The sequence below is a fragment of the Eptesicus fuscus genome, chromosome 21 (genome assembly GCF_027574615.1).
Source record: "Eptesicus fuscus isolate TK198812 chromosome 21, DD_ASM_mEF_20220401, whole genome shotgun sequence".
In the NCBI taxonomy this organism is placed as follows: Eukaryota; Metazoa; Chordata; class Mammalia; order Chiroptera; family Vespertilionidae; genus Eptesicus; species Eptesicus fuscus.
The window spans coordinates 34,480,940-34,500,084 of NC_072493.1; the positions used below are offsets into that span (position 1 = coordinate 34,480,940).

General features: G+C 41.8%; 1 protein-coding gene across 3 annotated transcripts; it reads left to right on the top strand.

The window, feature by feature from the left end:
- Positions 1-246: 246 nt before the first annotated feature.
- TMEM170A (transmembrane protein 170A) lies at positions 247-17,841 on the top strand. Of its 3 annotated transcripts, XM_028142821.2 has the most exons (4): positions 247-524; positions 1,594-1,665; positions 11,411-11,581; positions 14,688-17,841. In XM_028142821.2, exons 1-4 carry the CDS (start codon positions 392-394, stop codon positions 14,816-14,818), a joined length of 507 nt encoding a protein of 168 aa, XP_027998622.1. In that variant the 5' UTR covers positions 247-391; the 3' UTR covers positions 14,819-17,841. The 3 variants fall into 3 exon arrangements, with proteins under 3 accessions (XP_027998622.1, XP_008137893.1, XP_008137894.1); XM_008139671.3 differs by lacking the exon at positions 1,594-1,665; XM_008139672.3 differs by lacking the exon at positions 1,594-1,665 and having other exon boundaries at positions 11,411-11,512.
- Positions 17,842-19,145: the final 1,304 nt, after the last annotated feature.

Consider the following 19,145-nt stretch of genomic DNA (forward strand, 5'->3'; position numbering starts at 1 on the left):
TTTTAAATCTACATCTTGGTCAGCTGGGACGTATACAATTCCCCTACTGCCTTATAGGTGGCGCTGCAGAGAAGGGCAAAGCGGAGTGCGCCCTGCTGGAGCAGGATAGACTTTCCAGTAGGGGGCGTATTGCGTGGGTGCGGCGTCTTGGTGAGCCTTACGCAACGTGAGGGGCGGGAACAGCTCTCATCCCGCCCCCGCCATCTGCGGCGCGCTCTGATTGGAGGAAGGGACCATCACTCGACAGCGCCGTTGGAGTAGGAGGAAGAGGGCCCTGGCCGAAGGTGACGCTGAGGCGGCGGGCGCACGGAGAGCAGAGCGGACTGTCAGAGAGAGCCACAGCGACGCTGCGGACGCTCTGCCCCATCCCTCTGCGGTGAATGGCGGCGGGATGGAGCCCGAGGGGAGCGGCGGCAGCGAGGGGTCGGCCGGGCTCCTGCAGCAGATCCTCAGCCTGAAGCTCGTCCCGCGAGTGGGCAACGGGACCCTGTGCCCCAACGCCACTTCTCTCTGCTCCTTCCCAGGTACCGGCGGGCGCCTGCGCGCTGTGCTCCCCGCCGCGGCCGCCCGACGGTGGGCAGGCGCCTTTCCCCTCCGAGTGCAAACTGGGTCCCGCCGCCCCGAGATCTGGGGGCTGTTTTCCTTCTCTAGGGGAGGGTCCCGCTCCCTCGGCCGAGAGCTGGGGGCTCCTGCCGACCCCCTTAGACCGCTCCCTCCCGCCGATCCCGCGCTGGGGGGCAAGGTCGGAGGGCGCGGCCGCGGGTGTACCCGTCGATGAAGGGAGCTGGGCCAGCACCCCAACTAGTATTGCTTTTTTGGAGTTTCCAAACGCCCTAGTTCAGACTGGAACCCGACGGAGCCCTGGAGGCGGTCCTCTCCGCCTGGTGTAGGGCGCAGGATGCGCCTGGCCGCTGTCGTCCGCGCCGGCTTCTCCTCGGCGTTCGCAGCTCGACGCCTGATCGCCCCGGCCAGACTGAGGGGCAGTCAGAACTCACCCCTCCTTTGCTTCTAGTCCCGTCGGTGCCCTCTTCGCCAGGAGGTTGCCTGCTGATGGCCCGCACCTCCGTCCCTCTCCACCAGCTTCTCTTTCTAGGAATCACTTTCGGAGACTTGTTGCTGAGGCTCCCGCTCACGAGTTCGACACCTTTGGCACCAATTCTTTTTAACTCTGCTTACCCGCCCCCTCTTCTCCCGATAGGAGGTTTTTTTCATATTTATAATACAAGATAGCTATCCGTGCTCCAAAAGCCGAGAGGAGAAATTACTTGGGAAAGGCTGCGCGGGGAGAGCGCGGTTGGTGAATGTGTGTTGGAGCTTTAACCCTTTGCACTCGCTTGCTTTTTTTCTCGATTCCTTTATTCTAATGCTCACCGTGTCGAGTCACACTCGACATCCAAGTGCAAAAGGTTAAGAAGACTGAGCGCCCTGGCTGTTGGAGGCTGAGGTTGGGCTCCCCAGCTAAGCTGATGCCTTGACTTAGTCGAGAAAGCGAGAACGGGGCCGGAGACCTGCAAAGGAAGGAGGATTGGGTTACTGACTTGTAGTTATAAACAAGGCATCTGTGATTTTTTTTTTTTCCCATCCACTGGGCAGCGACTGCCAGGCGCCATTCAGTGGACACCGGGGACTTGCCGTGTATTACCTGTCCAGTATCTTCGCGGACAGGTTTGTGAAATAGCTGGTAATGGGGCAGATGCAGATGTTAGCTTGAAGTCACGCCCAAAAGGGCCTGAGGTCACATTGACAGTGATAATATGGCATTCTGGAGACACTGCCCCCAAAATGAAATGTCCATGCAGTCTGGAGGCAGGCGCTACAGGACCAGATTAGTTTGATTTTTCCCCCCTTATTTTCCCAACTCTTTATTTTGAGAATTTTCAAACCTACTGAAAAATGGAAATAATAGTATAACAAATACCCATATACCCTTGACTGAGATTTGTTATTCATATTTAGGTTCTTTTGCTTTCTATATATGTGTACACATAACATTTTTACTTTCTGCAGAGCCATTTGAAAGGAAGTTACAGAAATAATGGCACTTGATGCCTAATACGCTAGCATGGATCTCTTATTTATTTTTAAAAATGGGTTTTTATTGATTTTTAGAGGAAGGGAGAGAGAGAAACATGGATGTCAGAGAATATAGATCTTTTAAAACAAGGACATTTTATATCATAGCCAAAAAAATTCTATATCACACCCAAGAAATTTAACATTGATAGAATATTACCTAATCTATGGACCTTATTTAAATTTCCCCAGTTGTATGAAGAATATTGTTTGTAGTTTTTTTCCTTTTTTAAAAAAAATTTAGGATTTAGCCAAGGATCACACATTGCATTTAGTTGTCATGTCTCTTGAGTCTGGTTGAATCTAGAACAGTTCCTTCATCTTTGTTTCAGTTTCTTGAGATGGACATTTTTGAGGAGTCCAGGCTAATTGTGTCTCAGTTTGTCCAACAGTCTAAATTTATGTAATTGTTTCTTCATCATTACATTCAGATTAAACATTTTTGGTCAGAACGTGATGTTATCCACATTCCAGTGCATCATATCAGGAGACATTTAACGTCTGGTGAAACGGTGTTTATCAGATCTCTCCGATGTAAGGGTACCTTAATCCCTTGATCCTTTTTTTTTTCAATTCTTACCCAAGGATATTTTTTCATTGATTTTTAGAGAGAGTGGAAGGGACAGAGGGAGAGAGAGAGACATAGACATCGATTGGTTGCCTCCTGCACACCTATCTGGGGATGGAACCTGCAACCCTTTGGTGCGAGGGGCAACACTCTAACCACTGAGAAACACTGCCAGGGGAACTTTAATAATTTTTTAAATATATTTTTATTGATTTCAGAGAGGAAGGGAGAGGGAGAGGAAGATAGAAACATCAGTGATGAGAGACCATCATTGATCGGCTGCCTCTTTCTTGCACGCCCCCCAGTGGGGATCAAACGTGCCATCTAGGCATGTGCCCTGACCTGAAATAGAACTGTGACCTCCTGGTTCATAGGTTGATGCTCAACCACAGAGCCATGCTGGCCAGGCCATTTTAAAATTACTACGTCATCTGAGGTGATACTTTGAAATTGCAAATATGCTGTGCAGTCTGTCTGGCTTTTAGTTGCCTTTTCTTTCTTTGAGAAAATATTGAGATGACTAGATTTGGGACAACAGTTTTAACATTACCTCATATTAGGGAATCTGTAGCTATCGGAATTGTTTTGATTTTAGAAATTGTTCCGAAGATATTACACTGCAATATATACTTGAGCTTATGGGTATTTCTATGGAGACATAATTGGAGGTGTTAATCACCAGGGATCGTTCATTCAGGTTTTCCTCACTGTCCGAAAGAGTTCCTGTGAAGCCCTGGCCAGTTTGGCTCAGTGGATAGAGTGTTGGCCTGCGGACTGAAGGGTTCCAGGTTCAATTCCGCTCAAGGGCACATACCTAGGTTGCAGGTTCCAGGCCCTGGTCGGGGGCATGCAGGAGGCAACCAGTCAATGGGTCTCTCTCACATTGGTGTTTCTCTCAGTCTCTCCCTCTAAAAATCTGCACTCTCTCTAAAAATCAATGGAAAAAAATATCCTCGGGTGAAGATAAACAAAAAAAAGGGTTCTGAAAACTTGCCTAGGCCGAAATGGTATGAAGTGGAGAAGTAATCACCTTAGGACAGGCCTTGCTAATGGATGCACAAAATAAATCAAGATAAAGCACAGATGCTTACAGACAGTTCAAAACTATGAGGACTTGATGCTGAGTATAGTTCCTGGGGAAGGAACTCGGTGTTGCCACTTGCTGCTCCTGGTGTGTGCTACCTGCAACAATGGCTCACTGCAAAGCAATCGCTGAACACTTTTTGCTTTTTGTCTTTTTTTTTTGAAGAGTGAAAATCCTCTTTGAATTTCTTAGACTAGTGACAACAGTACTAATGTAGGTCTTTCGTCAAAGCAAAGTGGCAGAAAGTGAACTTTTGTGGGGGTTTTTAGCAGAATTTTTATTTATTTGTTTTTTATGTTTATCACCTGGGGATATTTTTCCACTGATTTTTAGAGAGAGTGGAAGGGAGGGGGGAGAGAGACAGAGAGAGAAACATCCTGCACATGTCCCCACCAGGGCCAGGAATTGAGCCTGCAACCTACATATGTGCCCTTGACCAGAATCGAACGCGGGACCCTTCAGTCCACAGGCTGACGTTCTATCCACTGAGCCAAACTGGCTAGGGCAGAAAGTGAACTTTTAAAAAGCAGGAGATGCCTGTACACATTTGGCAAAGTGCAGGCTCTGGGCTGGGGGTACTCACTTGCATGTACCTCAAGTTGATCAGAATGTGATGAGGAAATACTTAACTTCCCTGCTGTGTCTCATTTTTAGTTGGAATGATGGATACAATAGATGCATGAAGTTTGAGCTTGCTGACAGTGAATAACATTCATTGACCTGGATCTGAAATAGTTCCTATTTTGGCCCCACTGAAAAGGTTACTTTTATTTTATGCTAACTCAATATGGCAAAATCATTGCTCTGAAATATTCTGTGGTTTATCACTATCAGGAAGTTTGGAAATTATTTTTTTTAAACCTGCATTTGCAATTTAACCATTTAGATTTCTGCCTAACCTTCCTTACTCCGAGTTGTTCAGATTTCTTTTGTTGTTGCCATTTAAAAAAAAATCTGAATGCCAAGAAAGGCAGACCTTTTCTTTATATCAAGAATGACATTAACTTTCTGAACACATGAATTTCATTAAAATCAATGTCAAAGTGTATCTTGTGATAATTAAACTAAAATTGAATAATATTGGGTTGTTGGAGTGCTGGGATCAAAAATGGGTCACACTTGGAGCAGTTATTTATTCATTTATTCAACAAATATTTTCTCGGTGCCTGTAGAATGCCTGTTGTTTTTTAGGCACCAAGTACAGATGTGGTAGTGAACAAAACAAAGGAGCTTTTATTCTAGGGGGTGAGAGAAAAGAAATAAACAAAATTTAAAAGTGTGGAAAGGAACAGCTGGTGGCGAATATGGGGCAGGGTAGGGGGATAGTGTCTTGTGTGTCCAAGTGGAACCTTATTTTACAGAAGGTTGGAAGGCCTTTCTGATAATGCCAAGGAACCAAAATCTGAAGGAAGTGAGGAGTGAGCCCCGTGGCTGTTGGGAGAAGAGTATTCTGGGTGAGGGCACAGCAGGTTCAGAGACCCTGGAATAGGAGCTTACTTAAGAAACATAAAGGATTAACCGGTTTGGCTCAGTGGATAGAGCATCGGCCTGCGGACTGAAAGGTCCCAGGTTCGATTCTAGTCAAGGGCATGTACCTTGGTTGTGGGCACATCCCCAGTAGGGAGTGTGCAGGAGGCAGCTGATCGATGTTTCTCTCTCATCGATGTTTCTAACTCTATATCCCTCTCCCTTCCTCTCTGTAAAAAAATCAATAAAATATATTAAATAAATAATAAAAAAAAGAAACATAAAGGAAATAAACCCAACACTGTGGGTAAAGCAGGAGAGCTGGGGAGGTCACATCCCAGGGACTCTATTAGAGGGTTTTGAGCAGAGGAGGGATGATCTGACTTTTTGTTGCTTTTTAAGTGTACAATTCAGTGATTTTAATATATTTCCAGAGTTTGCAGCCATTACCACAGGACCTAGAGAATATTTGTATCACTCCAACAAGAAACCTCGTACCCATTATCACTGACTTTCTGTTGTTGTGTAGAGAATAGATGGAAGGCCAGATCAGGACAGACAAGATCTAGCCTTGCTAGAACCAAGACCATTGGGGTGAGGCAGGCCAGGGAGACACACTCAGGAGTCAGGAGTGAGGGGATAGTCTGTCCGTAGTGTCAGGTGAGAGGTGGCAGCCTGCAGTTGGTAGTCCTGATGGGCAAGTCATCATTGTTAGGGAGGAGTGGAGGGGTATCTAGGAAAAACTCACTGTTGTCCTTTACTCTCACACTACTACCACACTCACAACACTTCTGACACCAGAGGTGTGGGTTTCCACATCAGGTAATTCTGTGACATCAGTTGGGTGCCACTACAATTCAGTTCAGTTCTGACCCTGTCTACCTGGAGTTAGCATCAGATCCCACAGGTTAAGGGCTCAGTTCCGCAAGGCTGCCTCCACCCCCCACTTTTAGACCCAATCAGAAGTCCAGGTTATCATGTGTGCTTCTGACCGACTGGCTATAAAACAGAGGTTCCATGGTTTGATTAATTTTCTAGAGCAGCTCACAGAACTCAGAAAAACAGTTTACTGCTAGATTACTAGTTTATTACAAAGGATATTAAAGGGTACAAATGAATGCCAGACGAAGGAGATACACAGGGTGAGGTCTGGAAGGAGCTTTTGTTCCTGTGGATTTGGAGTGGGCCATCCACCCAGTACGGAGATGTGTTTACCAAGCCAGAAGTTCTCTGAACTCTGCACTTTGGGCTTTTTATGGAGGCTCTATCACATAGGCACATCGATTAACTCCACTTCCAGCACCTCTTCCCTCTCCAAAGAATAGGGCTGGGGTGGCACTGCATGTTCTAAGCTTATAATCCTGGCTTTCTGGTGACCAGCCCACTAAGAGTCACCTTAGGAGAACAAAAGACGATTCTGGAAATTCCAAGAGGTTTAGGAGCCGTGCCAGGAACCAGGGGCGAAGACCAGTATGTATGTGTGTATTATTTCACTAGGGAACAGATGGATCCCCTGGCAGGTCGGTGGGATTCAGTAAGAGAGGGGACTCACAGTGAGCAGTGTGGAGAGTTGCAGGCTTTTGGGCAATTAGCATCATTGCAGTCCAGCATCAGAGTTGTAGGACAGGGCAGGACTACAGTTCCTGGGAAGACTTATGTGGTCTACTTAGAACCCCAGCTTCAGAGGACCAGGCTGTGTTCAGACAGTGTGACCTGGAACATAAGGTAGAGTGGGGCCAGCTGAAAGGATGGCTAAGTTGGTGCAGTAGATTAAAGGGAAACTGCCCACTTAGCTTAGGCTTCTTTCATTTCTGCTCATTGGGTCCAGGTAGCCTTGAGGCCTTGCTTGGAATTTAGGTGACTCGGCTGTAGATGTTACAGGGGCAAGGAGCCAGCCATTACAAACCCCTTTAGTTAATACAGAACTCAACTAGAGGATTCTACAATCTATGTGGCTTTTCTCTTTAACTGAAATGTCTGTTTGAAAAACAGATTTTGTTTGCCCTGGCCTGTGTGGCTCCATTGGTTGGGTGTCCTCCCGTGCACATGCCCGGTTGAAGGTTCAATCGATCCCCAGTAGGGGGAATACAGGAGGCATCCTATAAACACTGATGTTTCTCCTCTCTCTCTCCCTCCCTCGCGCTCAAAAAATCAATTTTAAAAATCTTTTTTTTTTTAAAGAAAAATAGATAGTAAGTTCCCTATAGGTAGAAATCTTTGTCTTTTTATGCTGTTTTTCTTTTCACTGCAGTGCCTGGCATATAGAATGGGCTAAATAAATATTTGTTGAATGAACTCTTAGTGTCGTTGCCACTGTAACAACTTATTTCAAATTTAGTGTCTTACAACAACAAAGACTTATCATTTTATAGTTCTGGAGATCAGAAGTCCAAAATAGATCAGCAGTTCTATGTTCCTTTTAAAGGCTCTAGGAAGAATTGGTTTCCTTACTTTCAGCTTCTGGAGGTCACCTGAATTCCTTGGCTCTTGGCCTCTTCCTCCATCTTTAAAGCCAGTAGCATCTTCAAATCTCTCTGACTCTGACTTTCCTGCCTTCCTCTTATGGGGACCCTGTTATTACATTAGGCCCACTTGGAAAATCCAGGCTAATCTCTCAAAATGCTTAATCTCATCATACTTGCAAACTCCCTTTTGCCACACACTCACAAGCTCTGGGGATAAATATGTAGACATCTTTGGGGCCCATTTGTCACCAGTGCTTAATCTGATTTCCCCTTATAATCTTTTATTACAGACTATCTGATTTATACTTCAACATCAGGAAGTGATGTGACTTTAGCTGCCAAAATAAACAAAGCTGATGATAATGCACTTGATTTAAATCGTGAACAAGGAAATACTGAGATATATATAGACAAAGATTTTTGAGTGTATTGAGCCAGGGAAATAAAAAGTACTGTATGATAATCAATAAGTGGCTATTAAAGAGAGAGCAAATTAAGGTGCAGTAGATTAAAGGGAAATCACTTAGTGTGTTTTTTTAAGTGTTTCATTGATTGGGGTTTGCCTTTGCTATTAGAGTCCTATAATCCATCCATCTGAAAAGTGTTTTCTAAACTACTACTCATCTAATATAATAAAGCCGTTTTTTCTGCATACAGTGATTTAAGTGGCACTATATAAAACATGTAGGCACTGAGGTAGCTAATGGATGTCGCTCAGGGTTGCAGGAGAGTGCAGCGTGCTTCCCCCTCAGAAACTCGGAGGTGCTGACCTGCTATGCCAGACCTTGTTTTGCCAAAAGGCCTTTCAGCGTTTAGGAAAACTGAGGTGTGGTTTGGTAGTCTAGCAGGTCCCCTTGGGCAGGTCTTGTGCTCCAGAGTGGGACCAGGTGAGTGTTGGTGTGTCAGTCTGCTCAGGCTGCTGTTACAAAATACCGTAGACGGAGTGGCTTAAATAACAGACATTTGTTTTCTCACAGCTCTGGAGGCTGGAAGTCTAAGGTCAGGGTGCCAGCATGGCTGTGTTGTGGTGGGGGCCCTCTTGGCTCACCTTCTTGCCATGTCCTCACATGGCAGGGAGAGAGGGAGAGATCCTTTTTCCTCTTCTTAGGCCACAGTACTGTTGGATTAGAGCTTCAATGTATGAATTTTGGTGGAACACGTTCAGCCCATAGCAGTTGGGTAGCACACCTAAGTGTCCAGACCCACTTTTATGGACGCTAACGTAGAGTGTCTCTGGCAAATCTAGGCTTCACCTCCAAGTCCACTCCCTGATGGTTATGTGGCAGCCAGTAAGAAGCCAGGTGCCAGCAGCCCTGAGTTGCTGCAGAAAGCAGTGCTTATCTTTAAAATTTGGGGAGCTCCAACAGTCCCAAGAGCAGTGTCAGGTCAGTGGTGGCAGCCAGCAGCCAGCATGGCAACTGCTCTGCATCTTGGAGGCAGATTTGCAATCCCATTTGTCCACCCCGGGGCAGTGGTATTCCTCGTGCCTTCACATAACTTAGTTGTACATTGGGTGGTGGTATGGAGGTCAGAGTCTGGTAAGGACTATGGGATTTAAGATGGGGTTAACTGCTTTGGAAGGGAATTGCATGGTACTGTACCGTATCTTGGGGATGAGCTAATGGTGGGGTGGCGTACAAGGGGGCCTTAGGCTGGGGGCCAGACTGCTCTCACTGAGCCAGGGTGCAGCAGAAGCTGCCCAGGCAGGAGGGATTTGTGGGTGTCAGAGCTCTAGTGGGTGCACTTTTATTGGGGAGGAGCAGTATCTAGACACCAGACAGTGAAACATCTGGAACTGCTGCCAAGAAGAGAGGGCCAGTCCCCTGGGCAGTGGAAGCAAGAAGAGCTCCCGGCCCAAGGCTGGAAAAGCTATAGTAGTGTAGGTTTGTTTCTGAAGAGGACAGGACTCAAACCATGAGGATTCAGAATCCTGCCCGCAATTTCTGATCAACACTGTTGACTGGAAAGGTTTTTTTCTTTGTAGAGGAAGGGCAGTAGTTAGTAAATATATATTTTTATATACTACATATATATTATTTTTATGTTATATATTTAATTTTTAAAGTTGGGACACAACTATTTAATTACTTTATATTCCATATTGCATGATTTAACGTCTTCTAACAGAATTCGCAAAAAACCATCAATCCAAATACTAGTAGACCAGTTTCAGCAGTTTTATAAAACAACTAGTGACCCGGTGCACGGATTCATACACATTGAAAGGAAAATAATTAGAAGAAATATTTTAATATTGCTATTCGCCCTTTCTCTATAATGGAAGTGTCAGAGATGAAAGAAAATTAGTAAAATGTACATGAAATATTTGCACCTGGCTATAAAGCAAGTTGGGTTCCTGGGCTGAAGAAACTCCAAGGAGGCTAGTCACTAGGGAGAGGAAGCTGGGCATTGCTATGTGACATCATTACCCGGCACCCACAGCAACCATTTCCGGGCTGGGCTGTGGGCCGCATTTTGCACCTTGGGGTCTTGGCAGAGTTGGCTGCGATTTGGTGGGGTGGTGGCGGGGCCTGTGTCCCACTTAGGGGAAGACGAGTGTTGCTTTGTCATTGCCAGGTCCGTGGTGCCGTTTATTTTTAAATGGCCAGTGCGCTTCATGGCAGCTCCTGCGTTGAGCATCTGCCCCCTGGTGGTCATCGCACGTCATAGCTACCGGTCAGATGGATAGGCACCTAGCCTTTTATATATATAGATTCTGGCCCTGGCTGTTGCTCATGCACAGAAGGGTTGCAGGTTCGATTCCAGGTCAAGGGCATGTACCTCCCTTGCAGGTTCAATTCCCTTCCCCACCCCCACCCCATATCCCCATCAGGGTGTGAGTGGAATGCGAGTGGGAGGCAACCAGTAGATGTATCTCACGACTATGTTTCTCTCCTTTCTCTCTTTCTCTCCCCCTGCCCCCCACTTCCCCTCCTTTCTACTCTCTCTTAAAAAAAGGAAAAATATCCTCACTTTTCAGGTGAAGATTTAAAAAAAAAAAGAGCTTTAATATCCTAAAAGGAGATAGTGGCTTGATATTTATTGCACTGTCTTGAAAATGATTGTTGAGTGAATATAATTGTACTAGAGGCCCGATGCACTAAATTCGTGCAAGGGGCTCAGCCCTTGCAGCCGCAGCAGCTGCCTCGGCCCTTGCAGCCTTGGCTTCATCCGGAAGCTCGTCCAGACAGTCTTCTGCTGTTAGGCCTTTCGGTCGATTTGCATATTATGCTTTTATTGTTTTAGATAGCTTTCCAGTTTAGGAGACCGGATAGTAAAAAAGCCAGGAAAAATCAACAGGCATTGATTGCAATGAACTGTCAATGAATTTACGCTTGTAACTTCTTATGGGAGGGACGTTATTTAGGGCAGTTTTCAAATCTGTGGGGGCAGTCTATCAGGGATTGGTCAAGTTTTTCTGTGAAGAGCCAGCTAGTTAATGTTCTGGGCTTTGTAGGCCATGTGTTCCCTGTCACTGTTTCAGCTCTGCTTTTGTAGCTTGAAAACAGCCATAGACAAGACTTAAATGAATGGGCATGGCTCTGTTCCAGTAAGACTTCATGTACTAAAACAGGTGGTGGCTGTAGTTTGCTGGTCCCTCTAAAACCATCAATATTTGGATACTTGACTGATGAACCTGCGTTGCAACTGAATGGCTTTGAGAGTGAATGACTGGGTATAATGACCACCCCTTTGTAATGACTGCACTGGGAAAGGCAGTGATTTGTGACCTTTCTTTGCTTTCCCTTGTAGAGATGTGGTATGGTGTGTTCCTCTGGGCACTGGTGTCTTCTCTCTTCTTTCATGTCCCCGCTGGATTACTGGCCCTCTTCACCCTCAGACATCACAAATATGGTAGGTTCATGTCTGTAGGCATCCTGTTGATGGGCATCGTGGGACCAATTACTGCTGGAATCTTGACAAGTATGTTAGACATTAAAATATCAGTCAAAATATTTCATATGACTTAGTCAATTTCAGGACCCATTTTAGAAACATGTTTGAGTGGGATGAAGAAAAAGAATGGTCTTTAACCACAGCTCCTTTTTTTAAATGTATTTTTTAAAAATATATTTTTATTGATTTCGAACCATGGACTCCAACCATGACCTTCAGGTTCATAGGTCAATGCTCAACCACTGAGCGACGTTGGCAGGGCTGTATTTGTTTTTGTTTTTTTTTTGTTTTTAGGGCTGTATTGTTTTTTCCCTCACCCTCAGGCCCCCATATTTGGCTAATATCTTTGAGTTCCTGAGTCAGGTTTTCTCTTGCTGGCTTCAGGGAAGCCATGTTAAGCTTTGTGAGGTACATGTGACAAAGGTCACCAGCAAAAGAAAGATATTTGCCTTTTGGAAGCTATTGGTCCTTCCTCATTAGCTGTCACTTGACTGATAGCGTGGAAGGATGGTTGATTACTTCCATTTGGTAGTTGGTTACTTTAAGGATGGAAGAATAATTCCAATTGTTCTAAAACAATCCTTGTTTTAAAAAGGACCTGGTTATTTTTTTCCTCTCAGGACTTTCTGAATAAAAAATGGAGTAACATTCATATTATAAATTATTTTTACCTGTGTTTTTTTTTTTCTTGGCTTTTCTCATGTCACAGTGATGAGAATAAGTTCAAATCTTTTAAAGCTCGTAATTAAATAGAAATAACATGTATATTTTATATAAATTATAAAGTATAAGAAAGCAAAAATAGCCCTAACTGGTTTAGCTCAGTGGATAGAGCGTTGGCCTGCAGACTGAAGGGTCCCAGGTTCGATTCCGGTCAAGGGCCATGTACCTTGGTTGCGGGCACATCCCTGGTGGGGGGTGTGCAGGAGGCAGCTGATCGATGTTTCTCTCTCATCGATGTTTCTAACTCTTTATCCCTCTCCCTTCCTCTCTGTAAAAAAAAAACCACAATAAAATGTACATTTAAAAAAAAAAAAAGCAAAAATAAAAATTCTCTATTTCCACATCCCTAAATGATAATCACAGTTTGCATTTGGGTATATACTTTCAGACTTTTTTCTGGGTATACATGTAAAACATAAGTATATTTTTAAAAAATAGAAACATAATATTCCTACTAACTTGTAACTTTATTTCTCCTGTGAATTTAAACCTTGAGCTTCAAGCAGAAATCTCCCTTTGTCTCTTTGACTTGAGGGGGCTTTGGGGACAAAGTGGCCTCTTTTCTCTGTGTTCTGTAAATGGTGAAACCTTTGTGATAACACAGGAAGGAGGCCAGTTTTCTCCTTGTCTGCAGAAAGGAGTTTCCATAACAGGCCTTACCCAATATTTTTAACTTTATCAGTTGTCTTCAGAGACCCTCTGCTCCAGTTTCCTGACTGGAGTACTGGCTCTGAAGACCTGTTTCAGATTTCTCATCAGTAAAATAGGGGTAAATACTGCCCACCTCATATGCTGTGTGTTGATTAAATGAAATAATGTGGCCCTAACCAGTTTGGCTCAGTGGATAGAGCGTCGGCCTGTGGACTGAAGGGTCCCAGGTTCGATTCAGGTCAAGGGCATGTACCTTGGTTGCAGGCACATCCCCAGTAGGGGGTGTGCAGGAGGCAGCTGATCGATGTTCCTCTCATTGATGTTTCTAGTCTATCCCTCTCCCTTCCTCTCTGTAAAAAATCAATAAAATATATTTTTAAATGAAATAATGTGTATATAAAGTATTTAACATAATACTAACACATAGTAATTATGCAACAAATGTCATGTTTATTTCTGTCTTTAAGATTTTATGCCTGGAGTCTCTGTTTCCTTCTCATGTTGTTGCTCCTTGTATAAGCTTTTTCCTTTCTTCCCATATTCATCATCGAAATCCCACTTTAGGGCCCAGTTCAAGTTGCGTTGGCTTCTTTCTACCCAACCAACTTTTTTGGAGCTAAATTATAAAGGGGCCCAGTGAAACATGAGCTTTCAGATGTTAGTAGCACAGTATTGTATGCATTGCTCCTGGAGGTGGGCATTTCAAAGTCATAAATGTTCTAGGAAAGCAACACAGGTATTAGTTAATATTGTTCTTCTTCTTAAAACATGTTAATATGCATTCAAATCACATTTATAAACTGTGGACATGTGATTGAGACACTGTTTGTTTTTGAATCATTCAAAATCTCTTTCATGCTTATGCTTCTGTCTTGTGTCCCCAACTAGATCCTGTGTACTATGAAAATAGGTATCACACCTTACAAAACATAGAAATACATAAATATTTGAATGAATACACTGAGAATTTTGTTTGGAGCATTTGGGGGAGTCATCTGGGAACTTTGGATCTGTTCTTTTTAAATTAATGAAATCTTGACTTTCTTGGTAGATGCTGAGTATCTTCAGCAACTCAGATGTGTACCTGAGTAGATACTCAGTTTCTAGGGAGTTATAGTGAATAACATAATAAAAACAATTAATGACATAGGGAACAGAAAAGAATCCCTGAGTATCTCTCCCTTCACACCCTTTGAATTAATAAATTTATAGGCTTAGAGTCCTCTCTTCCTTTTCATACTCCTCTCTTCCCTCTTCCATCCATTTCCTGAAGGGAATTCTGAGTGTAGTAGAAAGTGGAGTGCAGATTCCCTGTGGCTTCTCCTGAAATATTTCTTGCACAGTCTCACACAGAAAATTCTTTGTCATTTATTGCCAAGAATTTATTAGGTACCTGTTAAATGCATGGGGAATAAAGAGATTTTTTGAGTTTGTAATCAGATCATGTGTAAATTGCAATCTTTGTGATTTGGGTTATGACTTCCAGATGGTTTTATTCACTATGTCCAGGAAGACTCTTGGTTTTAAGGAGTCACTTTTCAACACTTAAAAGCATATGTCACTAAATTGCAAACCTTATAAGGAATACTTAAAACCTAGGCTAGTCAGCAAAAAGAATAGGGGAAACAAAACATTTCTATAATATTTAAATTTTAATGTAAAAATCTGGAACATTTTACTTATAGTTGAATTTTAAGTGCTATAGCTTCATGATTATATTGATCTTGATTTTTCTTTTAACACTTGAATTTTTGAACAGGTGCAGCAATTGCTGGAGTATACCGAGCAGCAGGAAAAGATATGATACCATTCGAAGCCCTCACCTTGGGCACTGGACAGACGTTTTGCGTAGTGGTGGTCTCTTTTTTACGGATTTTAGCTACTCTGTAGCATACACCCTTATACTATGACATCGAACCTAAGTTTTAAAGAATCAGAAAGAACAAAATATGGAAAGTAGTGTTTTCTTAGTTCTTCAAATGGAAGCAACTTGGATGAAAAGGTATGTGAAGAATAGCATCTCGGCCTTTACTTCCATTTGAAGCGCCAAGGAATTGAAGCTCTTTTTGGACTCCTATTGTGCTCAACCAAAACAAATCAAGTTTTATTTTGTTTTGATATTTAATTTAAGCAGTTTTACAGGTACACCTTTACCCAAAGCCAAGGCATCGGTGCTTCTGGGTTTGCAGTCTTCGTACTGAAATGTACAATATTCTGCGAGAAAATGCAGTGTTGCATTTTTCAGAAAAACTATTGGTTTATTTCTGAGCAGAGCATAATGTACTAAAAATCTTATTTGATCTAATCATGATTAATATTTGGCAAGCTCTTCTTTTGCTACATCTTCATGATAGTAAGTGCCAAATAGGTTTTGGTTGAGTATAGCTTTGTGAACAAAATTGGGAAATAAAACAGGGGAAAAAATATCTAGAATACAAACAGTGACTTTGATTCTACTCTTTTTAAAAAAAGGAGATAACTACTGAACGATGTGACATTTTGTGGATAACAATCTTTACCTGATTATTTAATATATTTTAAAAGATGTGAATTTGTTTTATACACTTTATCAAAATAAGCTAATTGAGACTTTTTTCAGAATTCCAGTACTACCTTTCCCTATCACTTTTATTCTATTAGTTTTATTTGGTTTAATTGGAAACATACCCCATTAAATAACTCAAGTTGAAAATTCTAAGCCAAATGGGTTAGGATACTCTTGACATTAAGGCACATAAAAAAAAAGATACTTTAAACATTCTGTTATAGTTTTTATTGACTGGCTTATTATTGGCTCTTGAAAAATTATAGAAGTACAGCTTAAACTAGCATTAGGGTTATTGATTTTTCTTAATAGCTACTTAGTCTTCTTTAATCCTTAGTGCTGGGTCTTCAGCCCATTTTTACAGTATTGTGTGTCACTCTCAGAAAGTGCCTAAAGTTTAATTTTCAGATATGTCTTCTACTTTGCCCTTTACATTTTCCTTTTAGAGACTTTATGTCCTTAAAGAGAATTAAATATTGAGTTTTTTAAAATCCAATTTTAGCTATTTAAAATTTCTTCTACTGCCTAACTTTCTTCTTCATTAAAAGGCCTGAAAACTGTGACCTTCAAAACAGAAAGGATTGCAAAAATTAGTGTCTAACTTGATCCTGACCATTGAAACTGTTTTGTATAGAATACAATCAGTGTTGTTATCTGTTTTCAAAATAGCTTCTGGTAATTAAGTCTGACGTTTTAAACGGAAAGTTTTCATTGTGAGAGTAAGGCTGACAGCCCAAGAGGTCATGCACACATGACTGTGTCTGTTCTACTTAAAGAAATATGCATTCTGGCTTTTGAATAAAAATAGCTGGGAGGACCAATTTACTAGGGATAGTCAAAGATAAAAATTACAAAGGGGTCACGGAAATTAACTGGACATTTTCTTTTAACTAATAGGCTATTAGACCACTTATCAAAATTATGGTGACATACTCAGACTAGGTGGGAAATTACAGGTAGAGTTGGAATGCAGGCAAATGTCCTTAGACATACCCCAATAAGATTACTTTCCAATGCTCAAATCCTTCTTTCAAGCAAATTTTAAAATTTAAAATAGTCTTTAGTTAAAGACTATTTTTCAGTTGAAGGAGCTATGATTTTGAAAAGTAGCCATTCAGTATCAGAAATTTGGGATGTTGTAGCCTTTATTATAAGAAGTGATTTTAATCATCTCTATCAAAGTGTGGGGTTCACACAACATTCTTTTGGGTAGAATTTCACAAATTAAACAAGTGGGTTGGTGGGCCTCGCCCCCTGAATACTGATTTTTGAACATATGGATCTATGATTTAAATGTTTGGTTATTTTTCTTTTAGAGCCAAGACACAAAAGTTAAGCATTTTGAAAGATTCCTTCTGTTTCCATTTCTTTCGTGTTTTCGTATATTTTGATTATTCACTCTCCTTAAAAACTTCAAATAGAAAATGTATCTTCAAATTAAATGTTTCTTCCATCCCAGTATGTGAACACTCTTCTGTGAATATATGTATATATATTTTATGTAAATTGAGCTTTGTAGCTTAGAATATTTTTGGAACAAAACTGTTTTGTGTGTTTTTTTTTTTTTAGTTTCTCACCTCAAATACACAATTATTTGGGGGCAGTTGCTCAGAAGAAAAAATATTGGCATTTGTGTTGAACGTTTTGTTTTATCATCTATAGTTTTTTAAGAATTTTTACCAACTGGCTTTCTTAAGAGACACATACAACCATCCCATCCCCCAGCTGTGCATCCACTTTTCCCTTTTTTTTAATGTGGGGGAGGGAGACCACCCCCAACCATAAAAACTGATTTCTGGATTCTTTAAAATAGGTGTTTGGGGGTAAAGGCATGTCATGAAAACTTAAGTCCACGTTTAAATGCGTAATGAATATTCCAAGAGAAACGTGTCTCTGTGCTATTAACTTTTTTTGGGCAGCAAAACATTACTTCCTAGGAAATGTCCAAACTAGTGAGAAAAAGTTCATGCAAATAATTACCTTTAAACCCTTCCTTATGTTGTTTAAGTTTTTAAATTGTATATTGGCTTTTGATTCCAATGCCCTTTCTGACTGCTCTGGTTTGAATTAAGTTCTTACTACAACTGCAATGCATATAACCTTCCCTAAGAAACCATTTCCTGGAATGTGAAGCCCTGGTGCCATTAGCTGTTTATACGCAGAACATCTTATGTGCCTGCATTTCTTGTTGTGCACTCTGTTTGGCTGGTTGTGACTAAAATCAGCGTAACTTTTTATATTAATTATTTCACTAACTGCAACAGTCAAAATGATCAAATCTTTGTACGATGAAAAATTATTTAAATTGTATTTTTCTACTGATTTCTAATTCTGGTATAAATGTTTATCAATAAAGAATTACTTTCAATTCTGTGGAACTGTTATTTCTTTTTCAGTTGCCAATGAGTTTAATCTTTTGTAATAAAGTTGTCTAATTTGTTCTTGTTTTTTTCAAATATATTTTTATTGATTTCAGAGAGGAAGGGAGAGGGAGAGAGAGATTAGAAACATCAGTGATGAGAGAGAATCATTGATCAGCTGCCTCCTGCACGCCTCACAATGGGATCAAGCCCACAACCTTGACCGGAATCAAACCTGGGACCCTTCAGTCCGCAGGCTGACACCCTATCCACGGAGCCAGACCAGCTAGGGCAGTTCTTGTTTGTTTTTATAACAGTATATAACATGTTTAGCTATATTTCTTTTATGTTCAACTTCTTATTAACTTACGGTAAAACTCTTGTTCAAAGATGTGATTAAACTGTACTTGCATGTGAACTTGAGTTTTATTAACTCCACTTTGTGGGCTATATATTACCACCATCAAACTTTTGTATAATTATACACTGAAATGGCGGAAAGCTGATAGTGGGAAAATTTTTATTTCACTAGTAAGTCTACATGAAGAGAAGCTCCAAGGTTAGTTTAGTACTTTCTATGACATCATAAATCTTTTTTTGCTCTGCCATGTTTAGCAAATTGGGTTGTCCAGCTTGGGCATCTTACCCCCTGGTCACGAGATGACTGCTACAGTTCCAGGCATTATAGGCAGACATACTATGTCTGGCAAGAGAATGCCCATCCATTCTTTTTTTTTTTTTTTTTTTTGAGGTACAATATACAGTAAAGTGCACAAATGCTTAGCTTGATGAATTTTTACATATTTATACATTTAAGTGACTGTGGCTTAGATCAAGATACAGAATGTTTTTAGCATCCCAAAAGGATATATACAGAATTCAGCCAGAAGCCCTTAAGATCTGCCCAGCCAGAGTGGCTCAGTGGTTGAGCATCAACCCATGAATCAAGAGGCCACGATTTAGCCAAAACCGGTTTGGCTCAGTGGATAGAGCGTCAGCCTGCGGACTGAAAGGTCCCAGGTTCGATTCCGGTCAAGGGCATGTACCTTGGTTGCGGGCACATCCCCAGTAGGGGGTTTGCAGGAGGCAGCTGATCGATGTTTCTCTCTCAATGTTTCTAACTCTCTATCTCTCTCTTTTCCTCTCTGTAAGAAATCAGTAAAATATATTATTTAAAAAAAAGGTCACGATTTAATTCCTGGTCAGGGCACATGCTGGGGTTACAGTCTTGTACCTGAGTAGGGGTCATGCAGGAGGTAGCCAATCACTGATTCTCATCATTGATGTTTCCATCTCTCCTTCTTCCTTACTC

Bases quoted from the DNA above. Each gene is read 5' to 3' on its own strand.
- TMEM170A (XM_028142821.2), top strand. From the start codon at position 392: ATGGAGCCCGAGGGGAGCGGCGGCAGCGAGGGGTCGGCCGGGCTCCTG. The intron at 525-1,593 runs GTACCGGCGGGC...TCCACTGGGCAG, and splicing joins TTCTCTCTGCTCCTTCCCAG to CGACTGCCAGGCGCCATTCA. The intron at 1,666-11,410 runs GTTTGTGAAATA...TTTCCCTTGTAG, and splicing joins TCCAGTATCTTCGCGGACAG to AGATGTGGTATGGTGTGTTC.